The sequence below is a fragment of the Kogia breviceps genome, chromosome 18 (genome assembly GCF_026419965.1).
Source record: "Kogia breviceps isolate mKogBre1 chromosome 18, mKogBre1 haplotype 1, whole genome shotgun sequence".
Classification (NCBI taxonomy): domain Eukaryota; kingdom Metazoa; phylum Chordata; class Mammalia; order Artiodactyla; family Physeteridae; genus Kogia; species Kogia breviceps.
In genome coordinates, this window is record NC_081327.1 from 39,741,823 (window position 1) to 39,766,359 (window position 24,537).

At 44.0% G+C, this 24,537-nt stretch overlaps 1 protein-coding gene across 14 annotated transcripts in view; it reads right to left on the bottom strand.

Annotated features, from left to right (window-relative positions):
• Positions 1-24,537, bottom strand: part of KCTD19 (potassium channel tetramerization domain containing 19) — a 55,820-nt gene that overhangs the window by 31,199 nt on the left and 84 nt on the right. For all 14 annotated transcript variants that reach the window (XM_067019361.1, XM_067019358.1, XM_067019351.1 and 11 more), the window contains exons 2-7: positions 19,116-19,412; positions 6,976-7,126; positions 5,984-6,175; positions 4,606-4,737; positions 2,536-2,746; positions 956-1,116 (exon numbers count right to left, since the gene is read on the bottom strand). In XM_067019361.1, coding sequence (XP_066875462.1) covers positions 956-1,116; positions 2,536-2,746; positions 4,606-4,737; positions 5,984-6,175; positions 6,976-7,126; positions 19,116-19,412 — 1,144 coding nt within the window. The remainder of the gene's footprint in view (positions 1-955; positions 1,117-2,535; positions 2,747-4,605; positions 4,738-5,983; positions 6,176-6,975; positions 7,127-19,115; positions 19,413-24,537) is intronic.

Here is a 24,537-nt window from a genome sequence, read left to right on the forward strand (position 1 = left end):
CTTGCTAACTGCTTCTGGTTTCTGGCTGGGTGTGTAATTTTCCACATGGCCACTCAGACCGGAGCTAGGAGTCCCTCTGTATGTCTGTGCTTATGGTTTGGCAAATATCATAGAGCCAGCCTCTCATCAAATCACTGTTACTTCTACAGAGACCAAGCCTCGAGGCATGTCTGGAGAATGGGGCTTTATTCTGGGAAGATGAACTCATGACCCTTTTCCTGGGGTGACTAGATTTAGGCTTTGTTCTGTATTAAGAACCAGTTTCTAATGAGCTTTGTAATGAATGAAGGGTATATAAATAGATGATATAACCAAGAGGTATATAATTAGATTGTGAACCTCATGAAGATAGAAACTGGGTCTGTTTTGCTCTCTTCTGTACCTCTAGTGTTATCTACTGTCCTGGTACATGTTAGCTGCTCAAATAAGTACTGAATGTTGCTGAATGATAGTAATATAGCATAAATTGATCTAAAACACTTTTTGTTAGGAAACAGTTATAGGCAGCTTGTGAAACAACATTGGCTTTAGACTCAGATTTAAATCCCAGCTTGACCACGATCTAGTAATATAAGCAAGTTACCTCCCTGAGCCTCTGCTTCTTTTGTTAAATGGACCCAGGGATCATTCTTCCCTGGATGGCTGCGAGGACCAAATGTGCATAGCATCGGCTCCCAGAGCCAGAGCAGGCATGCCCTTGGGGTCCCATGTGGCCCCCCAACTGGGTCAGTCTGCACTGCTCAGCCTGGACTACTTGAGGCTACCTGTGGGCTTGGGGTGGGGAGGGGTCACCTAAAATGAAAGTTTCCTTTTAGGCGAAACCCACAGATGTAAGACTAGCTTTCCTTTTCTGTTCCATCTACAGTTCCTGGTTCTAGCCAGCCTTATCTTTCCTCTGTGATCCACTAGACCCTCCTCTGATGTTGAATTCAAACTGAGAAGCTTCTTTATTTACTGAGCACATCCATGGGTGCCAGAGTCCTCGGCTCCAGATGAGTCTTCAGAGCCGCTTTCATTGGCTCATAGGTGATGTCCCTCTTGTCCAGAAAGGCACAGAGCTCGTATACCTCAGAAATGGTCTCAGTCAGGGGCAGCCGGCAAGTCCCCAGCCAGTTCCTGCGCAGAGGAAAGGCCTGTCACAGAAAGCCTCAGCACTGCACCCCAAGGGAGTCCAGCCTGTCAACCTTCCATGTCTAGAATGTCTTGCCCTTACACTAGCTCAAGCCTGTGGCCACTAACATCATTTCCTTAAATGGTTTCTGGTGATGTCTCATAGGGGGGTATACTTGGACACATAGGCTCACCCTTTTGGAGCTGAGCTTGACCTATTTCAGCAAAGCCCTCTAAATTGACTAATTGCAAGCCTCCAAACCCAGTCTCAGGTTCCAGAATCCAGGCCAGGGCCCAGTCACTCCATTTTTGCCCCCATAAATATCTGCCCAAGACATCTCAGTCACTGTGTGGCAGCCTGTCACGGTTTGGGAGATTAATGATACCTTGTATGCCAAGGAAACCCCCCACCTCCAAAGGTACTTATCTTTGCCCTCTGTGCCCTGTGACATCAGGGGTGGGACATCTCTGGGAGAGATGGATGGTGTGGGCCACAAATGACAGTTTTGGGGTAAGACACTGTTTGGAGTTGGCTGACCCTCTCCCCAGGTGCTCAGGAAAACCCACTTCTATCTTTAGTTTTGGTACCAGTGTATTTTGTGAGCCTAAGGGAGTTGCTCTACTCTGAACCTGTTTACCTTTCTATAAAACAGGATTAGGGGCTTCCCTGGTGGAGCAGTGGTTAAGAATCTGCCTGCCAATTCAGGGGACACGGGTTTGAGCCCTGGTCTGGGAAAATCCCACATGCCGCGGAGCAACTAAGCCCGTGCATCACAACTACTGAGCCTGTGCTCTAGAGCCCGTGAGCCACAACTACTGAAGCCCGTGCGCGTAGAGCAGGTGCTCCACAACAAGAGAAGGCACCGCAATGAGAAGCCCATGTACTGCAACGAAGAGTAGCCCCCTCTCGCCACAACTAGAGAAAGCCCGCGCACAGCAACGAAGACCCAACGCAGCTCATCCCGCAAGGCAGAGGCCAGGTATCGCCTCCTCCAGGAAGCCTGCCTTGCCTTGCTTCTTGGGGGGCTCACCCCTGGCTCTGACTTTCTGTGTGTCAGTGAGCCTCCCAAGGGTTGTGGGGAGGACCTTTGAAGGAGGGGGACTATCCAGCACCCTAAGTGTTGTGATTGGCCTGGTCACCTCAGACCTAGCACAGGGCTAGAACCAGAGCAATGGATTACAGAGGATGGAAATATGAAACAGTGTGAGACCTTTGAACCTTGGGAACCTTATACCTTGGCACTCGGCCTCTCCTCTGAGGCCCAAATTTGGTGGCGCTGGTGTGGGTAGTGGGAGTGGCTAAAATGATCAGTTTGTCCCCAAGGATACTATCTCTGGCTCATGGGCAGGGCCCCAGGTTGGTTCCTCGAGAAAGGTAAAGCTCAGCTTGAGTGGGACCAAGCTGTGCTCTGAGGAGGGCCTTACTTAACGTGCTGGAAGAGGACCCCGTTCCCAGTGATGTACAGTCTACTTCCATCCAGAGTGCTCTCGATGCGGAGCTGTCCCAGTGCGGAGTCTGGGTACTTGACAAGCAGACCCAGGGCCATCATGTACAGTGGCTTCACAGACTCTAGGCCTGCTGCGCGACCCCCCTTCCCAGGGCTTGGAGGAGGACAGGAGGTCCGGGAACAGCCACCTGTGCCAGAGAGAAAGGGGTGACTCCTAGATCCCTCATGGTCATAACTGTATTGGCAGCTTTGGCTCTTGCTTCCTACTGCCTTAAATCAGTAACTAAAGAGACTTTGAGGGAGCTTATTTCCTTGCACAGCCAAATCTGGATCTGCTCGAAATCAGTATAGTTTTTCTTATATTCAGTCAGGTTTAGAAGTCAAAACTATTTGTTGAGAGGCGGGGTGGGAATGGGGGGTAGATTAATTAGCTGTATCACTAACATTTGAATTTCAGAATGACAGCCATCTGGCCCCAGCCTCTGCAGGAATTTCCCTTAGTTCCAAGCTCTGCTCTAATTATCCATGCATAAAGAATGACAACCATAGCATAGAACCTAATGTGCATTACAGGCTTCCTGGATTCACAGTCCGTATCACTCTTGGGCAGAATTTTCCCCGGAGACACACTGTGTAGTGTTACTTTCAGGTTGGATATTTGTATTGCTGGCTCATGGGTGAAACCTTGATTCTCCTGCAGTGGGCACAGTGCACAGTCTACAGGACCCTGTTCCAGTGGCAACAGTGGGCCAGTGGCAAGCTGCCAGGTGATTTTCATGGGTCATCTCCAACCCTACAAAAGGGGTAGTACTCTCCTCTTATCACAGATGAGGAAACTGTGTCCTGAGAGGCCAGTTAAGAACCTTGCCCCAAATAGCAAAGCTAGGTGGGGCAGAGCTGAGATTTGAGAGCACCTCTACCTCCAAGGCTACGAGAGCTGTTTCCCTTAGTTATGGTGCTTTATAAAAGACAAAAAACATGCTTTGTGTTTGGGGGCTGCTTTATGGCTTACAGAGCCCGTCCACAGACATGCTTCCCTTCCAACTTCACATAGCTCTTGTGCAGCATGCACCGCTCTGCTCATCTCTCTGACCCATGTTCTCTGAAGGAACAGAAGTCTTTGGGGGAGAGGGGTTTGAACTTACACCCTTTGAAGTGGGTTGTAAGATCCTAAGACAGGCTCCTGAGGCCTGCAGCAGGATGCCACTACCCCCAAATAGGATAGGACTCCACTTGCCTGGGGAGGAGTCTGGGAGAGCTGGCCTAAAAGTAGGGAAAGTCTGATTCCCATGGAATAAATATCTGGTGACATGCAGGCCAAACTTCACGTGTGCAAGACAGTTCTATATATTCTCAGAATGCCAGCTGAGGCCACACTAAGGTAGCTAGCTCCTGCAACATGCACAGTAGCTTCCATAGACATGCAGGATTTGGGAAATGGGATGGTTAAATGCAAATAAAAAATATGAGGATCAAATTGGAATGAGGTTGGGCAGGGAACTGGAAGGCCTGGACCAGGGTCAGGAAGTGTCAGGAGCAGGCAGAAATAGGCACAGCAGCCAGGGATTTGAAGTAGGGGGCAGAAAGGAACTGGGGTGTGTGTGGGATAACTGAAGTCCTATGGGGAATTTCCCACGCCCTCCAGCTATGCCTGGGAAAGGAAGGATGGGAGTGGCAGGTAGGAGTTAGTTACACGTTCCCAGTTGCTTGACACATCCACAAGGAGGGCAGACCTCCCCTGACCTTGGGAAGCCGGGCCTCAGGCCCCACTTCCCTCCCCTGGACACTCTGGCCCGTTTTCCCCACCCAGGCTGGGCTGAGCTACCTACAGGTCAGTGGCAAGACTGAGCAGACAGAGGGCACACTGGGTTTCAGAATGAAAATTCCCTTCTCAGATTCTAAGTCAGCCAAAACACCCACTTCTCTCACCATCACCCAAAGCCCAGAGTGGTTGCAGGAGGGAAGATGTTTGGTTTTGGCTTTTCTGGCTAAAGCCCAGACTGCCCCAGGATGTCAAGGGGAGGGCAAGGTTCCCCTGGTGACATACCCGTGTTCATTCGGTACAACCTCACAGCTTCACTGAGCTCAGGGATTTCCAGAATTTCCACTTCTGCTTCTAACACATCTATGTTGGAGAAATTATCTGGTAGTAAAATCTTCTGTGAGCGGAGAAAATTAACTTGAAAAACAAAGGGAAACAAAATGGGTTAACAAGGTTATTTCTGATCTAAGTGTAGGTCCAGGTTTTGGCACGTTTTTGGTGCTACAACTTATCCTAGGCGCTCCTTATTCCCAAACAATTTCCAAACATACCTGGTTAGATTAGCTTTCAGTCTGTGGTTTTCAAGGTGAAAAACCCCAAATTACTTTGTTTTCCTGTGTCTGAGTCCGTGGGTGTGGCTTCCCATGGCCTGGCCTGGGGCTCCCAAGCCAGGCCTTTCTGGTGAGCACACTGGCCCTGAGACTTACCCTGTGAGTCTTGACCCAAGAGCAGGTCATTCCAAAAGAGGGAGTTGTCTTGCCACTTAGAGAGGAAGGGCCTGGCCGAGCCTGGGTTGGCAGGTGGCTCTTGCAGTTTGTCCCTGCCTGAACTGCGGTGTAGGAGGCAGAGATGGAGCCAATGCTACTGTCCGGTGTGAATCAACTTGGAGGTTCAGAAGCACATTATAGACAACTTTCCAGGTGACTGTGACTATGAAAGGCTGGGGTTCCGGGCATTTGGTACCCAGTACAATTTGGGTGTTTCCTGCCCTATTCATATAGGCAGCAGCAGCATCTTGGAATCAGTTCAGTTCACACCCCACCAGAGCCCAGAGCCTGTCCTGGTGGAGGAGGGAGGCTCTCTTCTGTCCAGGCTTGAAGATCTCATCCCTTCTTAGGCCACTAGCTCAGGTGGACAATTCTACAATGATTCTGGGGAACCTTTCACCATCCACCCTTCTTCCTTTTTATCCTGAGTTTAGTGGAAGTGAGAGGAGGAAGGGACCATCCTTTGAAACAACCCTATTCCCTCATTTTATGGTGAGAGAAACTGAGGTCTAGAGCCCAGCTGGATACATAAAGGCAGAGAGATAAGTAGTTTGGAGTCCAGCTCAGAGTCTTGCCCTTTACACCAACTCCTGTGGCCCCTGACACCACTGCAGCTTGTTTCTAGTGCCCCTTTACACCCAGGCCATTCCAAAATGAACAGGGAATAAAATAGCCCTGAGGCTAGTGGGAGTCTAATGCTGGGAATCCATTTGCTTCCAGGAAGGCTCTGTCATGCTTCCACCAGCTCTGCCCAGGGAAGCTCCTGAGGCCCTAAGCCCCAAGACGGGCCTCCAAGGGGTGTGGGGTTAGGAGGGGTGGATGGGTCCTATCAGCCTGCCGCCACACCCCCTCCCCCCTCCCTCCCCTCCCCCAACCCCCCCGGATAGAACAATCACCAATGAAGCGGAACTCGCTGCACTCGCACTCGATGAGGGCCACGGTCTTAGCCAGCCACAGCAGATTGTCTTCAGTTACCAGGCTTGGATACTTGGCTACTAGGTCTAGGGGCAGGAAGCAGTAGTGCACTTCTTCTTCTGTGTCTAACAGTGGTGTATCCATAAGTCCCAAAGGTGCCTTATCATGTAGGCCTGGAGGAGAACATGCAGAGAGGCGTCACCACCTCCCAGAGGCCGGGGCTCTCAGAATTGGGCAGGGCTCTCACTGACCCAGGGGCCCCAGAGGAAGCTGAAGAGATCACCCCAGAGACAGTCCCTGCCAGATGCCTCCTTCTTCTCAGTCACTCTTTTCAGATGCAACCCTAGGTTTGGAAGAGGTGTGGTGGGGAGCAGGGCGTGGAAATCTAGTTTTTCTGCAGTGAAGGGCAGTGGGAAGTGTGAAATTTTGGCTTATATACTCAGTCATTAAATTCATACTGGTTACCTATTTGTTTCTTTTTAATTGATCAAACCAACCACAGATAAAATTGATGACCTACAGATAAAATAGATCCTTTTGACTCTCCCGGAAGCTCAAAACCCATCAACAATCATGAATGGCTATTCTGGTGTCCCAGGTAGGTCGATCTATGCTGCAAGGTGCCTACCAGACAGTGATCATTTGGAGACATTCCTTGTGTGGTGGTTAGAGGTGACTTGAAAGTATGGTGGAGTGCCCTGACCAATAGGACGGGGTGGAATGCAGCCCAGCCTTGCCCAAGTGAAACCAGCAGGCAGGGGAATGAACATGGAGAAGGATGTTTAGTTCCAGTGAGTAAGAAGTCATGGAGAGGGCATGTGGCAGGTACAAGCTCAAAGGAGATGACAGGAAGGTAGAGAAATCGTCCAGAACTAGTTCAGAAATCAGGGCACTCTCTGGATTGAAGCCACTTCTGTTAGAGTGAGAAGGGAAGCTGGTCTGGGCTTCAGAAAAGGTCAGCCTGTGGTTATACCTGTGAAGGCTGGGCTTTTTATAGGAAATTCTGAGGGTTTGCTGATACACTTCCATGTTCGCCAGTAGTTCAAAGATGCTCTCTCGGCAACAGGTACGTCTGCAGGCCTCACACGTAGATGGTGTTTCCCTTCCTTCAGATTATCTAGAGTCTGTGAGATAAAGAAGATTATTGCTTTGAAAATTTTAAACCAAGTAACTATCTACCAATTCTAGGGTAAAATACCAGGAAAAATAGTTTGTGACTTACTTTGGAAAAGTGTTTTGAAATAGTCACTCACAAAAATGTAAAAATGTAGGTCTATAAGATGATATGCTGATATTCAAAATATCACTATTTCTTTTCTGATTTTGAAATGATTTTTTCTGGATTATAATTTTATGTTGATTGATAGAAATTTATCTTATGCAATCTTAAGAGTAATTTATATTTAATAATTAAAAACTTGAGAGTTTCTGCTATCATTTCTCCTCAAGAGTTCAGAAACCCTTTTGGCCTGTTATAATTGTGATCTGCTTATTGTTTGTGCTCATCCTAATCCTGGAATGTGATTTAAGTAGGGAAATGGAGGTGGCACTGAACATCACACTTTTCAAAGCACTTTTACCTACATTTGCTCATTTACCCTGACACAGTTCTGTGAGATAGATGTGGTGTTTGCAATCCCACTTCGCCGATGAGACAGTTGCAGTCAAAGGATTTGTGAGTTGCCCAAGCAGTCTTCTAAGTCCAGAGCTTCTCCACTTGAAGGAGCAGGTGACCAGGGGTGGGCTGAGGCTGGAATGGAGCACCCCAGCTAGGTTGGGCTGAAGCCCAGGGTAGAGTCTTCGTGCTGCCCACATTCAGGGACCTACCCTCCCTAAAAAGTCCTGCACAGGGTGCAGATTACCATAACATCAAGCCCATTTTTTCTGTCCCTTCCTTAGAAGAAAATAGTATTTTCCCAAGCAATTTTTGGAAATAGCTGGAAAAGTAGTTCTCTAAAGGCACCACACGAGCAGTTCTTTCTCTAAGAGCCTCAAAATGGACAGAACACCTCAGATGCAGTATGAAAGTAATAAAAGAACCTGCTTAGCTACACAGGTGAAGCTCTTGTGAAGCTGCTCAAAGGAATCCTGAGCTATGAGAAGAGCCCTCTGGTGGCCATGGCTATAAACTGCACCCTCATAACTGCTTAAGGTCTGTAAAAGGAGAGGACCGGAGCAGGTAATCTTCCCCACTTTGGGTGGCTGATGGATTTGTGGAAGGACTGAACAGTGGCAGGGTCATGGGGAGTGCTTTCCTGGAGGCACTAACAATGGAGGAGAACAGTGCATGCGTGAAACAGCAGAAGTGAGTCTGTCATTCATTCATTTGAGAAATACTTGTACAACACCAGGGCCACAGTCAGATACTGTGCCTGGATCCAACAGTTTACATATACTGAGATAAGAGGCAGCATCAGTTATGAAGTTTCAGGACCTCCAGGAGCTCTGGGATTTCTTTCGACAGCATTTGAAGGGGACCCAAGCTTTCTTGTCCCTCTTTGCTCAAGACTGTACATGACTTTAGCTTCTATGTCAAACTGTAGCCGTTCTCAGGAGGAAAATCAGTGAGAGGTTGATTTCCATATGAGGGAGTAGTTGGTCTTGGGCAAAGAGGAATAAAAATGAGGTGCCAGGAAGGTTACTAAGAGGCTGGAACAGATTCTGTGTCAGTGGGTGGGCAGGATTATTGAGTTAAGGTGCGGGATAATAGCCTGGCAGTATTTGTGCTGTGAGGCAAAGAAAGGAAAATGGTGACTGTGCACAGAAGGGACAGAACAGGGTCAGGGGGACAGTAGGTAGGGATATATGCTCAGCCACCTGCTTCTCTGCCTTGAATGTGGCTTTGTTTAAGGTGTATCGAGGTTGAGGGAGTGAGTGAGGTGAATTTAGAACAATAAACAAGAGCCAGAAAGTGAAGAGCTCTGTCAGCTGGGCTGAGGAGTCTATCCCCTGGTTAAGAAAAGCCATTGAAGGATTCAAAGCAGGGACTGTGGTTTGAATGATATTCACACCATCTCCACCCAGTCAGCCAGCAAGTCCTAGGACTCCATCTTCTGCTCTTGGCACCACCCCTTCTCTCCTCTCCCTTCCCCCAGTCCTGGTCTCCTTGTCCCCAGGCCCTCTCCACTCAGTGATCTTTCAAACAGGAAAATGAGTCCAAACGACTCCCCATCCTAAAAATCTTCAGTGCTCCCCATTACCTATGGGATCAAGTCCAAATTCTCCTTAGCAGTGCACATAAGCTCCTTCACAATCAAGGACCAGGAGCAGGATATACACAAGCAATACAAGGGCCTTGAACTCAGACAGACTGGGGTTTCAATCTTGACTCTGTCACTTAAGAGCTAACATTTACTGCTCAGGCACTTTTAAACTGAATGCTCCTAATGTCCCCTCACTCACAAAGTAGACTCTAGTACTATCACTCTCTTTTAGCAAATAGCAAACAAGATCCAGGAAGAGAAAGAGTACTCAGTGCCCCAAGTAAGTGGAGATGCTAGGACTGGAACCTAGGATGCTAGAGTCTGTGCTCCTAACCACTTTTCTTAACCAGCTGCCTCCCATTTGTCACTTAACCTCTGCAAGCCTCAGGCTCCTCACATGCAAAGTGGAGACAGTAAAATCTGGAAGATGTTGTAAGGATTAAAGGAAATATTATGTTAATTTCCTTCCTTTTAGTGGTCAAATCTCAAACTACCTTTCCAGCTTCCTCTGCCACCAGTCTTTCTGTCTCCACCCCGTCATCTGTGACATTAACTGCATAAAACTCCAAAGACACACCATGTTCAGTGATACCTCCTCAACTTTATGTATGCTGTTCCCTCTTCCCAGAATACCTCTCTCCTCCCTTCCCTGCCTGAAGAGCCTGGAGCCTCCCCCAGCCAGAGTGGTTCATCCTCCCCCTCTGTTCCCAGAGACCTCTGCAAACTTTTCTATCTCAGCCTCTGGTTTGGTTTCAGGCCTGTCCATCCCCCTCTACCGAGGCTCCTGGAAAAAGGACTGGATTGATGCATCCCCAGCTTCTAGTCTAGAGCCTAGTATGTAGTAAGTGCTCAGAACCACTGTGTTGAATGAAATAATGCATAAAAATGGAGGGCTGGGGCTTCCCTGGTGGTGCAGTGGTTGAGAGTCCACCTGCCGATGCAGGGGACACAGGTTTGTGCCCCGGTCTGGGAAGATCCCACATGCCGCAGAGCGGCTGGGCCCGTGAGCCATGGCCGCTGAGCCTGTGCGTCTGGAGCCTGTGCTCTGCAATGGGAGAGGCCACAGCAGTGAGAGGCCCGCATACTGCAAAAAAAAAAAAAAAAAAAAATGGAGGGCTGGAGGGCTGAGTCCTCTGGAATGAAAAGCAAAATGAGACATGGAGCCAAAAGGAGCTAGCAGAGAAGCAGACTGCACTCATAAAAACTGAGAAAGTTGGTGAGAATCCAAAACCATAGGAAAAGCCAGTACAGGATTACAATGGGCAGAGACCAGAGAGTTCAGAGGACAGTGGAGGCAGCAATTCCAACTTGGGAGCTGGAGTCCAGAGGGAAGATCTAATGGGGTGAAGGACAAGGATGAAGGAGGAGATGGAGACAGGATGACAGGAAGACAGGGCTCAGCTTGGGTCTGATTTGTAATGGATCGAAAGACATTGGGTGAAGTAGCATGAAAAGGAAGCGAAACTAGAGAGAGCTTGCAAGAGACAGCATATCATTCCAAGCCTATCCTAAGCTAACCGAATCACAGGAACCTGAACCTGCCATTTACTTTATCTGCAGATTCAAATCCCAAGATTCTCAGTGGAAGAAACAATGGTGCCCTTGAACAACTCTAAATCAGCCACTGGGGAGGCGACATGTTGGGGGAGGGAAATCCCTACCTGAGAGAACAACCTGTTTGAGGATGGACCTAGATACACTATTTGGAGGTGCTCTTTGGTACCCAGGTGTGTCCTTTAGGGCGGGTCAGTAATGAGAGTCCCACTAGCTTGAGAGATGTGCTAGTTGAGGGAAGAATGATCTAATTTATAGAAATGAAATCTCCATTTCCTGCTACTTCCACTAATGTAAAGTGTAAGCAGTACCATTTTCCCTCCAAAAAGGTGTGTTTGACAAATCTTGAAAAGGAAAAAAAAAAAAACACAAACAAGTAAATCTACAAAGATCGCTATTCCTGCCACTCAAGACATGCTGGAAGCATTAGGCCCAGGAGCCTCAACTAGGTTTTTTTCTAAACTTTCTCAGCCAATCCTTGCTCTGATTTCTAGAAATACAAGGGCTTCTTCTCATGGGAAGCCATTTGGGTGCTGTAAGAATCCATGGGAAGCACCCCTTAACACCTTCAACATGCTTTGTTGGTCTCAATAACACCTACTTATTTATTTACTGCCTGCCAGTCTCCCCTAATAGATATAACCTCCAAGACCATGAGGACCCTGCCTGTTTTGTTCTCTGCTGTATTTGCAGCACCCACAATAGTGTCTGTGGGATCTCAATACATTTTTGTGGAATGAATGAATGAACGAGTGAAGAGCACTTCAGAGAGCCCATGCTTCCAGCTGTCCTTTGGCTTTGCTGACTGAAGTTGCCACAGAGCGTGTGGCTGGTCTTCTGTGGACTTCAATTTCCTTTTTTTCTGCCTGAATATTACTTCTAGTATTTTACTCTTCATATATTATGACCCAGAAAGTTATTAGAGGGAGGATTTCTTTAGGGAAATATAGACCTGAATTCAAATGGCTACTTGCTAGCACAAGGATAACTGATGTTGCTTTTGGCCTAGATAATAGTGAAAAAATATGTCAATCAGAGGCAACATAAGACTGATGGCACAGGGGCGAGTGTGTGTGTGTGTGTGTGTGTTTGTACGGTTGCCAAAAGATGGCTGACAAATGCCCTACTGGCAGAGCCTTGGGACTTAAGGGAAGTTTTCCAAAGCAGCAGCAGTGCTCAGAGATAGATGCCTTATGCTCTGATGTGGGCTGTTGGAAGGAATGTGATGGTAAGAGAGCTTGGGGGAGACTGCAAATCTCCAACTGCTTTGTAAAGACAAGGAGGACCAGCACCATTTGCAAGCTCAAAGGAAACAAGGCCCGTAGAACAAAAGGATATTCAGAACAGCTGCTATCAGCCAAACAAGCCAAATAAGACACACCTATCAGCGTCTCAAACCTGCCCCTCCACTGCCAGCTCCAGCCTCCTCACCATGAAGTAGATTCAGCCTTCACAGATCATCTTGGGTATATCATTCAATGTTCTCTCAGCAGATGTTTATTAAACACCTGTTGCAGGCCCAGTACTGTGAGAGATGCTGGGAATGTGAACATGAAAAGCATATAAGCTAGTGAGGGAGAAAGACATATGAATACATGGTCTCAGCAGAATTAGCACTGATCTGAGAGCAGAGAGGCAAAACTCTACCTGGAAATGTCAGGCCTCAGTGGGCCTCATTTAGGCTAAATCTTGAAGGGGAAGCATTCTAGAAAGAGGGAACAGCAAGTGAAAAGGTGTGGAGAGAAAGCATTTAGGGTGCTCAGTGACATGCCTGAACACTGAGGGGTGTGTGTGTGTGTGTGTGTGTGCACGTGTGTGCATATGTGCATGCGTATGTGCCCATGCATGCATGTAGGTGTGTATATGTGTTGGGATATGAGTCAGGACAAGCAGATGGGCTGTCCTATGAGGAGCCCTGATGCCATGTCAAGGCATTTACACTTGAGCTGTCCACTTACCAATATCCACAGATGAGCTACACTGTTGGGAAAAATATCTGCTGTTTACATAATCTTCCTTTACAAGATCACAGTGGTAATCTGTCTTCACATCATGAGTAATAGGAAATGTGAGACTCGTCAGTGGTCTGTTTTCTTAAAAGCATCATTTGTGTGATCAACATAAAAACTCTCTGGCTCCCTTGAGCACAAGGAATGCAGGCGTTTTTGGGTTGCTTGCTGGTAGCCAAACACTCACAGGTGGAACGATTTAAGTTTCTAAACTTAGAAGTCCTCAGAAGGCAGTGAAAAAGGAAACACAAGTAGCATATACTGTCAATGTACTAAGTCCTTGGTGGACTTCAAGGGGGCAAGTGAAAGGGAATCAACAGTCTGCCATGAGCCTTGAACCCTTGTGAGTTACCCTGAAGAAAAATTTCACACTCTGCAGTAGCAGCTATGACTCCCAATCAAGCTGATAGCATATTAGAGGCTTGGAGCAGCTTACATTTACACAAAGGTGACTTCCCAAATTACACAGAAGGTCCTAGGAAGCACTGTGACATTAATGTACAGGCCTGTAATGACTAGTTTATATCTCCCCTGTGAACAAGATATGACATTCCTAAGCATCCAGGCTCATGGATTTACATACCAACTTTGAGGACTCCAAATTTATGTCTCTAGACCTGACTGCTTCCATGAATTCCACATCTATACGTCTGGCTGCCTCCTCCCCATCATCACTTGGATGTTTAACAAGCACCATTTTCTTGCCTCGCAAACTTAATACATTCAAATCTGAACTCCTGATTTTTCCCTCTGAGCCTGCACCTCAGAACCCATCTTTCACTTGATTGCCCAGGATACAACAGAGGAGTTATCCATTCTCTCTCACTCTACCTCCAATTCATCAGCAAACCCTATCAGTTCTGTCATCAAGACATATCCAGAATTTGAACACTTCTAAATCTACCATTAGCACCTTAGGCCAAACCATCACTATCTTTCATTTGAATACTTCAGGAGCCTCCTAACTTGTATTCCTGCTCCTCCCTTGCCCCAGTAGAGTCTAGGCCAGGGGTCAACAAAATTTTTTCTGTAAAAGGCCAGATAGTAAATATTTTAGGCTTTGAGAATATAGTTCCTGTTGCAACTATTCAACTCTGTATTGTAGCTTGAGAACAGCTATAGACAATATATAAACAAATAAGCTTGGCGTGTTCCAATAAAAGTTTGTTAATGAACACTGAAATTTGAATTTCATATAATTTTTATGTGCCACAAAATATTTTTCTTTTGATTTTTTTCAACCATCTAAAACTGTAAAAGCAATTCTTAGCTCACAGGTTGTACAAAAAAGGTAGAAGGCTGGATTTGGTCCATGGGATGTAAATAGTTTGCTGACTCCAGCTCTAATGTCAAGCCAGAAGTTAATGTTTATATAGCTCTATTGAAATATATTTCATATTATATCTAATGTGAATAATTTTTATATTATATATAAATGATAAAATTTACTCACTTATACAATTCAATGATTTTAAGTATGTTTATAGAGTTGTGCAACCATCATCACAATCTATTTTAACATCATAAAAGGAAACCCTGTACCCATTTACAGTCCACTGCCTATTTTTGCTCACCCTATCCTTCTCACCCCATACCTTGGCCTTAGGCAACCAGTAATTTACTTTCTGTCCCTATCAACTTTGTGTATTCTGCACGTTTTATATAAATGGAATTGTACAGTATATGGTCTTTTGTGTCTGACTTCTTTCACTTAGCATAACATTTCAAAGTTCATCTTTGTTTTTACGTGTATCAGTACTTCATTCCTTCTTATTGACAAATAATAATCCGTTGTATGGATATATCATTTTGTCTATTTATCAGCTGAGGAACATACAGGTTGTTTCCACTTTTTGGCTATTATGAATAATGCTGCTATGAACATTTGTCTACAAGTGTTTGTGTGGACATCCTGTAGGTTTTAATTTCTCTTGGGTATATACGTGGGAGTGGAACTGCTGGGTCATAATGATATGTTTAACTTTTTGAGGAACTGCCAGACTGTTTTCCAAAGAGGTTGCACAAATTTACATTCCTATCAGCAGTGTATGAGGGTTCCAGTTTCTCCATATCTTTGCCAACACCTATTACTGTCTTTTTGTTGAGAGGCATTCTAGTGGATGTGAAGTGGTAACTCATCATGGTTTTGATTTGCATTTCTTTGATGGCTAATGATATTGAGCATTTTTCATGTGCTTATTGCCCATTTGTATATCTTCTTTGGAGAAATGTCTACTCAAATCCTTTGCTCATTTTAAAATTTGATTGTCTTTCTGTTGTTTAGTTGTTAGTGTTCTTTATATATTCTGGATACATGTCCCTTATCAGATATGTGATTTGCAAATATTTTTTTCCATTCTGTGTGTGGTATTTTTACTTTCTTGATGGTGTCCTTTGAAGCACAAAATTTTAAAATTTTGATGAAATTCAAAATTCCTCTATTTTTTCTTTTGTTGCTTGTGCTTTTGATGTTGTACATGAGAAAACACTGCTTAACCCAAGGTCTAATGATCTTTTAAAATGTTAAATTTGATAATTTTACTTCTTTCTTTAAACATCTCCGAAAGGTACCTATAACATTTAGAATAGATCCTATGTCTTCAGTGTCACCTGTGAGACTGCAAGATCTGGTCCATAGCCTCCTCTGACCTCACCTGTCTTTGGCATCTCTCTACTTTTTTTTTTTTTTTTTCCACACTGAATGGCATGTGGAATCTTAGTTCCCCGGCCAGGGACTGAACCCACACCCCCTGCACTGGAAGCACGGAGTCTTAACCACTAGACCGCCAGGGAAGTCCTGGCATCTCCTTACTTCTCATTGCACCTGACAATGGCTGCTGAGTCTGCCTCTTCCAAGTCACTCTAACCTCAGGGCATTTGTGTTTGTCGTTCCTTATGCCTCAAAGCTCTTTCCCAGACGTCTGCATGACTTGTCCCTTTTTCATTCGGTCTTCTTCTCAAATGTTGCCTTGTCAGTGAGGCCAGCCCTGACCACTCTTTCTAAAGGAGTAGCTGGCCTCAGTCACTTGCTATCTCCTTACTACATACTACACATCGCTACATTACAAAACAAGCAGATTAGATGTAAATGCTTTATTCTTTCAACCAAATTCCAGTACTATGAGGGCAGTGACTGATAGAATAAATAAAAACTATACATACAAAAAGAAAATCATGTAAACACATTCTGAAACCCCAAGATGTTCTAGAATACAGAAATGCCATCCTCCTTCACTATTACACAGGAAACACTGCTCTATTCTTCATAGCACACACCTCTATCTGACCTTGTATGGCTGTATGGTTTACTCCTATAATCTCCAGTGCTTGGCCTGTGATTGGTGCTCAATACACAATAAATGTTCCACTTAGATCAAGACAATAATAGGTATTGAGCGTGCCCTTTGAAGGCCAAAGCTACAGGCCGGGGGAGGTGGGATGGGCAGGTGGATGGGGCTGGGGGACGGGAGAGATAAAGGGTAGGGATGTGAGGGGATGAGGAAGGGTAGAGAGCAGAGCAGCAGTGTGAGCTCAGGCACCTGTCCTCCAGAAGCTTCCCATCCCATTCTACTTGTTGGCTCCTATATGGCTTTCCAACAAAGTTTACTATATTATAGATAATCCTGTGTAGGATATGCCTCCTGTTGTGTGCATGGGAACTTTAGTTAGTGGGAGGCAAAGTCCCATTTTTATTGCTAGGGGCTAAATCTGAAGGACTCTACAGTGAGCAGCACTAACAGGTTAGAACAATTTAGATATATGCTGTCCAATATGGTAGCCATTAGCCATATATGGCTATTGAGTACTTGAAATGTGATAGTCTGAATCTGAGATGTGCTTTAGTGTAAAATACACATCAGATTTTGAAGACTTAGTACATAAAAAGAATGTAAAATATATTAATTTTAAAATATTGATTACATATTGAAATGACAGTATTTAAATATACTGGGTTAAATAAAATATATTATTAAAATTAATTTCACTTGGTATTTTTTAATGTGGCTGCTAGAAAAATTTAAATTATACATGTGGCTCACATATGTGGTTTATATTATATTTTTATTGGATCATCCTATGTTTTCCTTAAAGCCCATAGGAATAATGCCTAGTAACCACAGTGCTTTCAATAAATACTGGCTGAATGCATTAAGATGGGCTGCCTGAGAAGGGTTTTTAAGACTAGAACTGGCAAACTCCATTTTCTCCAAGCAAAATATTTGTACATTTAGGCAAGAACCTGAGTATGTGGACAGGCATTAGGAGTGGGGAAAGTGATGGAAACGAGTGAGGCTGTTGATTTGCTTGAGGTTGCTGTTGATTCTCCAGCTATATTTACACTCTGCTTCAATGAATAAATACCACTTCAGCTGGGCCGTCCTAAATGTTTATTTAGAGCACCATTTCCAAAACATAAGCACTTGTTTCTTGGTCTGTTTTAGGGAGGCAGATCCATATGATTCCTCAAATACTTCTACTGCTCACACAACTTGGAACTTTGGAATTGGACCAATTCATCGGCTTCTGAGTTGTTACCTCCCATTTAGAAGTTGCTTCCCAAATATATTTTGTTTCAATTTGGGAAGTAAGGACATCAAAGGAATTAAAGGGCTGATAAACTGTATAATAGGCTTGTGCTCTTTAAAATGGTTCTTCAAAAAATTGCCTTGATCTCTTTGATTTTCTGCAAGCGACTCCCTCCTTTTCCCCACAAAATGGTGCTTTGGTATAGAATCATTAGCAATCTTGGGAATTCCCTGGCAGTCCAGTGATAAGGACTCTGCATTTCCACTGCCAGGGGCCCAGGTTGGATCCCTGGTCGGGGAACAAGCCATGTGGTGCAACGCCCCCCACCAAAAAAAAATCAGCAGCCATCTTGACATTCCAGGCTGTTTAAGTGATTTGGAAGCCAATTGTAAGCAATTCTAGTACTCAGTTCCTGTGATAGTTGAAAAAATTTTTATTTTGGGTGGGTAACTTTAAAAACAATAAAAAGAAAAGAATATACAACAACTTGCACTGGAGTATGTTAAGGATTTTGATTTCCAAATGTATAATACCTTTTAAGAGAAGACACTGATTTTGTAAACAGTGTCCATGAAAACATGCATTATGAAATGTTCTCATTCCCATATGACCCAGATATGCATGGTCTGCCTCAATTCTCTTCTTTGAGGTGTTGGAGAGGCATAGTTCATAGTGCACTGAGCTGCACTGTGGCTTGTCAGTCAGTGCTTGTGAAGACAGAATAAACAACACCTTGTCCAGATAGTAAGATTAACATGGAGTATGGCCAGTGGTCCTTCCCAGTCATAATATTTAGTTCTTCCAGGTTAAAAAAATATCATTGTTCAAAAACTAAGAATAAACTAATTAAGATAAACCACAGAAATGATTTCTGTAGTCTGGAGAAAAATTAGGAAAGAAGGTAATGTTCTTCAGTGATACTATGATGGTTTAAAAGTAAAGGTATTTAAAGCTCTTACACCGAGAAAAGAAGTCTTGGAAAACAGAGAAGTGAAGACAAATGAAAGATTCTGCAGTTTGGCGGACGTTTTACTTTGCTGTAAGTGAACATTGTGTACCTAACAGGCACAGTGAGAAGTGATGTCCTTTTTTTAAAAAAAAAAATTAATTAATTAATTAATTAATTTTTGGCTGCATTGGGTCTTCGTTGCTGCACACAGGCTTTCTCTAGTTGCAGCGAGTGGGCTTCTCATTGTGGTGGCTTCTCTTGTTCTGAAGCAAGGGCTCTAGGCGCATGGGTTTCAATAGTTGTGGCACATGGGCTCAGTAGTTGTGGCTCTCGGGCTCTAGAGTGCAGGCTCAGTAGTTGTGGAGCACGGGCTTAGTTGCTCTGCGGCATGTGGGATCTTCCTGGAACAGGGATCGAACTCATGTCCCCTGCATTGGCAGGGGGATTCTTAACCACTGGGCCACCAGGGAAGTCCCAAGAAGTAATGTTCTTGACAAATCTTTTAGATTTTAAATCTCAGACACAGTGTATGTAGCAAATCCTACAATTTCTAGTGTTCCACCTTTTAAAATTCAACAACAAAAGAAAGAAGAAGCTTAAGCTAGGATTTCCAAGAGTCAATAACACCCTTTCAGGCCATGGAAAAGTCCTATCCTGGGTCTGTGGTGGCTGCTGGCATAGATAAGGCAGAGTCAGGATGAAATCTTTACTCAGAACATGCATTTCTAGTGTACCGTTTATTACCTTATCTCACTGATCACACTTCCTCATTAAGAGGATCATCTCAGCAACGAATATATAAAAGGACACATTTTAGTGATGTAAGGCCTATGTTACTGATCACCACTCCTGGAAGACAAGAGTATCTTACCTGCAGCAAAGGCATCAGCTGCAAACCCAGTGCTTGCTCATAGAGCAAGTTCAGTTCTGCACAACTGGAGAAGGAGAGTTTGGAGGTGTAGAGGTAATAGTGCACATGCCTGAATGTGGAACCATCTCTGTCAATGAACAGCCTCTGGCTTTCCGAAGAGGTCAACACTGAAGCCTCCTTCCATAACAGGGAGTCTGGGAACTGAGCGAGTTTGCTTCTGGGAACCGAGAAATGCCAGCCCCCCACGTTGAAATGAAACAAATCCTCTGCTGACTCATGAGGCATACCAGGCTCCTCCTAAAGGGAAAATGAAAAGAGATCTATGCAATAAAAGGAAATAAAGAGCATCCATATTGGAAAGGAAGAAGTAAAATTATTTCTATTTGTAGATGATCTTGCATAAAGAAAATCCTGAGGAATTCACTATTAAATTATTAGAAATGAGTTCAAGAAGGTTGAAGGATACAGATCAATATAAAAAATCAACTGTATTTTTACACAGTAGCAATGAACAACACAAAAATGAAATTAAGAAAACAATTCCATTCACAATAGTATCAAAAAGAACAAAGTAATTAGGAATAAATTTAACAAAAGATGTGCAATACTTGTACTCTGAAAACGTCAAAACATAGTTGAAAGAAAATTTAAAACACCTCAATAAATGGAAAAACATCCCATGTTCACGGATCAGAAGACAGTATTGTTATGGTAGCAATACTCTTCAAATTGATCTATTGTACAATTGAACACAATCCCTATGAAAATTCCAACTGCTCTTTTTTCTTTTGAAAAAATTGACAAGCTGATGTTAAAATTCATATGGAAATACAAGGGACCCAGAATAATCAAAACAATCTTGAAAAAGGAGAACGAAATTTGAGGATTCACACTTCACACTTTCAAAACATACTACAAAAACAAACAAACAAAACAAAACAAAAACGTACTACAGTAATCAATATGGTGTGCTACTGCATAAGGACAGACATTTGAATAACTGAAACAGAATTAAGAGTCCAGAAATAAACCATTACATTTATGGTTAATTAATTTTGACAAGAGAGCCAAGAAAAGACAATGGGTAAAGAATAGCCTTTTCAAAAAATGGTGCTGGGACAACTGGACATCCACATGCAAAAAAAAAAAAGTTGGATTCCTACCTCACACCATACAAAAAATTAACACCAAATGGATCATAAACCTAAAACTAAGAGCTAAAGATATAAAACCCTTAGAAGAAAACAAAATCTTCATGACCTTGGATTATGCAATGCCTTCTTAGATAAGATACAAAAGGCACAAGTGAAATAAATAAATAAACAAACCAATAAATAAATAAAACTTCATCAAAGTAAAAACACTTGTGCTTCAAAAGACATCACCAAGCAAGTAAAAAGACAACCCATATAATGGAACAAATCATCTATCTGATAAAGAATCTGTACTTAGACCATGTAAAAAGAACATTTACTACTCAATAATAGAAAGACAAATAACCAAATTTAAAAGTGGGTTAAGAATCCAAATAGACATTTCTTCAAAGAAGATTCACAAATGGCCAATAGCACATGAAAACATACTTAGCATCATTAGTCATTAGGGAAATGCAAAGCAAAACTCACAATGAGATACCATTTAACACCCACTAGGATGACCTGAATCAAAATAATAGATAATAACAAGTGTTGACAAAGATTGGAGAAATTAGAAATCTCATACACTGCTGATGGGAGTGTAAAATGGTGCAGCTGCTCTGCAAAACAGTTCAGTGGTTCCTCAAAACATTAAACACAGAGTTTTTACATGGTTCGCAATTCCACTTCCAGATATAAGTGCAAGAGGAATGAAAACCTATGACCAAACAGAATTTGCAGGCAAATTTGCAAGCAAAATTTGCAGGCATTCATAGAAGAATTATTTATAATAGCCCAAAAGTAGAAACAACCAAAATGCCATCAGCTGATGAACTAGTAAACAAACAGTAGTGTATTCATACAATGCAATGCTATATGTCAATAAAAAGGAATGAAGTACTGATACATACTAGAACATAGACGAAACCTTGAAACATTATGCAAAGTGAAAGAAGCCAGATGCTAAAGACCACATATTATTCCATCTATATGTAATGTGCAGAATAGGCAAATTTATATACAGAGAGAATAGATTAGTGGTTGCCTAGGGCTGGGGAGGTTGGAGGGGAAATGGAAAATGACTAGTAATACGTGTGGAATTTCTCTTTGGGATGATGGAAATGTTCTAAAATTGATTGTGGTGATGGCCGCACAGCTCTGTGACCATACTAAAAACCACTGAATAGTACACTTTAAAAATAGTAAATTGTACGGTATGTAAATTATATCTTAATAAAGCTCTTTTTGAAAGAGTTATGATGAGGTGCTCCCCACCCCACTGAATAAGTCAGGGCTCTCTTGGAATCATACCTGCAGAGACATTACATTATTAAGGCCATGGCAGGATGGCTGAATGCTGTGGCTTCCTTTTTATATATACAAAAGCAGCAAAGATCATTAACCTTCCTCAGTTCATTGTTAAAAGTTGAAGGTTATCTATTCATAAACAAATTGTCCATTTTGCTTCAAGATGACCTAACTTATCAACACTATAGAAAAGCAGAAAGCTTTTTCAAACATACAATCTGTATCAGACTTTTAAAAAAACACTCAAGGAGCACTACTCTTATAAAAAAATTTAGAGTCGTAAATAGTGTGTAACATTTTACCTAAAAAAGAACCAAAAAACAATACTGAATTTGTGAAAATAAAGGGAAGCCTCACTAAAATGGAATCAGGAGGCCAGAAGAGGGAGCTCTCACACACATGGCACTCAAGGTCAATAAAACATCCAACGGGGGCTTTGCTGGTGGCGCAGTGGTTGGGAGTCCGCCTGCCGATGCAGGGAACACGAGTTCGTGCCCCGGTCTGGGAGGATCCCACATGCCGCTTCGCGGCTGGGCCCGTGAGCCATGGCCGCTGAGCCTGCACGTCTGAAGCCTGTGCTTCGCAACGGGAGAGGCCACAGCAGTGACCGCGTACTGCAAAAAAAAAAGATCCAACGGAAGAGACATAACTCAACTCAAAGCTCCAGCAGGAGGTGATACTACCTCACTATTGGCCAGCAGGAGGAAGAAAGATTTTCTCCTTGCCTGGCACAGCTCAGCCACTGAGAGACTGTCACAACTCAGCCAATGAAAAGTCACTATACTTCAAGCACAGCTCAGCCACTGAGAGACTGTCACAACTCAGCCAATGAAAAGTCACTATACTTCAAACTCCCAGTTTCCTCCAATGGATTTTTTGTTTATAACAGCCCCTTCCAACTTCCCCTTCTCCCTATAAAAGAGCTTCCTCTTTTGCTTTACCAGACTTGCTTGTGGTTCACCCTGGTTGCACGTCCTGAGTTGCAGTTCTTTACTGCTCCCAAATAAACCTGTTTTGCTGGAAAAAAAATAACTGATTGTTTTAGGTTAACAAATTCTAGGTAAACATTATGCATGCTGAAGTGATTGGGGTGCAATGTACCAATATTTGTAACTTATTTTAAAATTTATCAAAAGATAAGATGAATGGATAGAAGGATGGATAGAGGATATGTGATTAAACAATTACAGCAAAATGTTCATTGTAGAATCTAGGTGGTGGGTATATAGTTTCACCGTAAAATTGTTTCAAACTTTCTAAATGTTTCAAAATTTGTATTAAAATGTTGGTGGAGGGAAAGAATGTTAAAATAAGAGGTGGTTTCTCAAGGCAGGAAAAGCCCACTTCTCCAACAGAAATCTGCATCTCCTATTTTGACAGCTGAGTTAGGAAAATAAATGCATGCAACAAAGAAGGGGGTGGGGTTCTCTTCTCTTATAACAAGCCTTGTTGAAATATTCAGATATAAAGAAGAACAATTATACATGGCCCATTAGAGGCTAGAAAAATTAAAAGGGACATGAAGAGAAAGATTACAAACTGTAACGGTTCACAGAAGCAGAGCTGGAAAAGCCGATCTAGTGAGCTAATCTAAGCTTTTAAGTCCTGGCCTTTCTAAACATAGGTAAGGCTGAACATGATAAGCTGAGGGTAACTAAGGACCCCACCTAGACCAGAAAGCATAAATATGCAAGGACTCTTGATTTTGCTTTCTATTCTCCTTAAAGGTGACAGGCTGGTTGAGAGTTCAGTGAAAGTGTCCCAAGTGTGCATATTTGGGGTGCCAAATAAAACCTGCTCCTTAAAGGTGAGCCACAGTTCTGGTCTCAGTTCCTCTTTTCTTATTAAAGATAGGGTATGACAAGAGGTCTTGCCACAGAGTTTGCCTCCTTCTTACAGGTACATGGCCCATCCACAGGTGGGCTCTCAAGAGAAGCCTGCTGGAGGGAGGGTTGGGGTTAAGGATGTGGTTATGCTTTCCAGAGTTTTCTTCCCAGAGACTGCTCAGGAGCTGGTTAGTGCAGAACTACCTCGGCCTGGGAAGAGCCCTCAGTCACAGGCTGGGGGCCTGTAGTACTTGAAGGACAAAAGGCTTCTTGCCAGATTGACTGCAGGAAATGGGGTAGCCCCAGCATAGTCATCCCCACTCCATCCCAAAGGGTATCTCTCTTTTCCACACTGAGCCCTCTCTCCCAGAGGAGCTCCTTCCAAATCAGTTTCTAGAACTAGAACTGCCTCATGCTCTAAAGACAGGACCTTGGGCTTCCCTGGTGGCGCCGTGGTTGAGAATCTGCCTGCCAATGCAGGGGAAACGGGTTCGAGCCCTGGTCTGGGAAGATCCCACATGCCGCGGAGCAACTAGGCCCGTGAGCCACACTACTGAGCCTGCGCGTCTGGAGCCTGTGCTCCGCAACGAGAGGCCGCGACAGTGAGAGGCCCGCGCACCGCTACGAAGAGTGGCCCCGGCTTGCCGCAACTAGAGAAAGCCCTCTCATAGAAACGAAGACCCAACACAACCAAAAATAAATAAAATTAAAAAAAAAAAAAAAGACAGGACCTCAACTCCTCAGAGACAACGTTTCATATCTGGAGCTTCCCATCATGCCTCAGAGAGCTGCCCTCCAACCCAATCCTTCAGATCCTCCCACACCCAGCACGGTCACCCTCCCGCCCACCACCTTGCCTCAGAGACAACATCCCCAAGAACTAGAGATATGAAGCCACCCCGTCAGAAGCACACTCCCACCCTTCAGACCTGGCGTCCCCCACACCCTCAGAGCTATAACACTTCAACTCTCAAAGGAGGCACATTCTTCTGACTCCTCAGAACTAGCCCCCAAACCCTTCAAAGCTGGGGCTATATCTATCCACCCCCTGTGTCCCAGAGTCAGGTTCCTAATCCCACAGCACTAATCCTCCTCCACATCGCACCCATTCTTTGTTTTAGCGGTTTTGGGGCCCCCGCCAGGGCGGGCTCC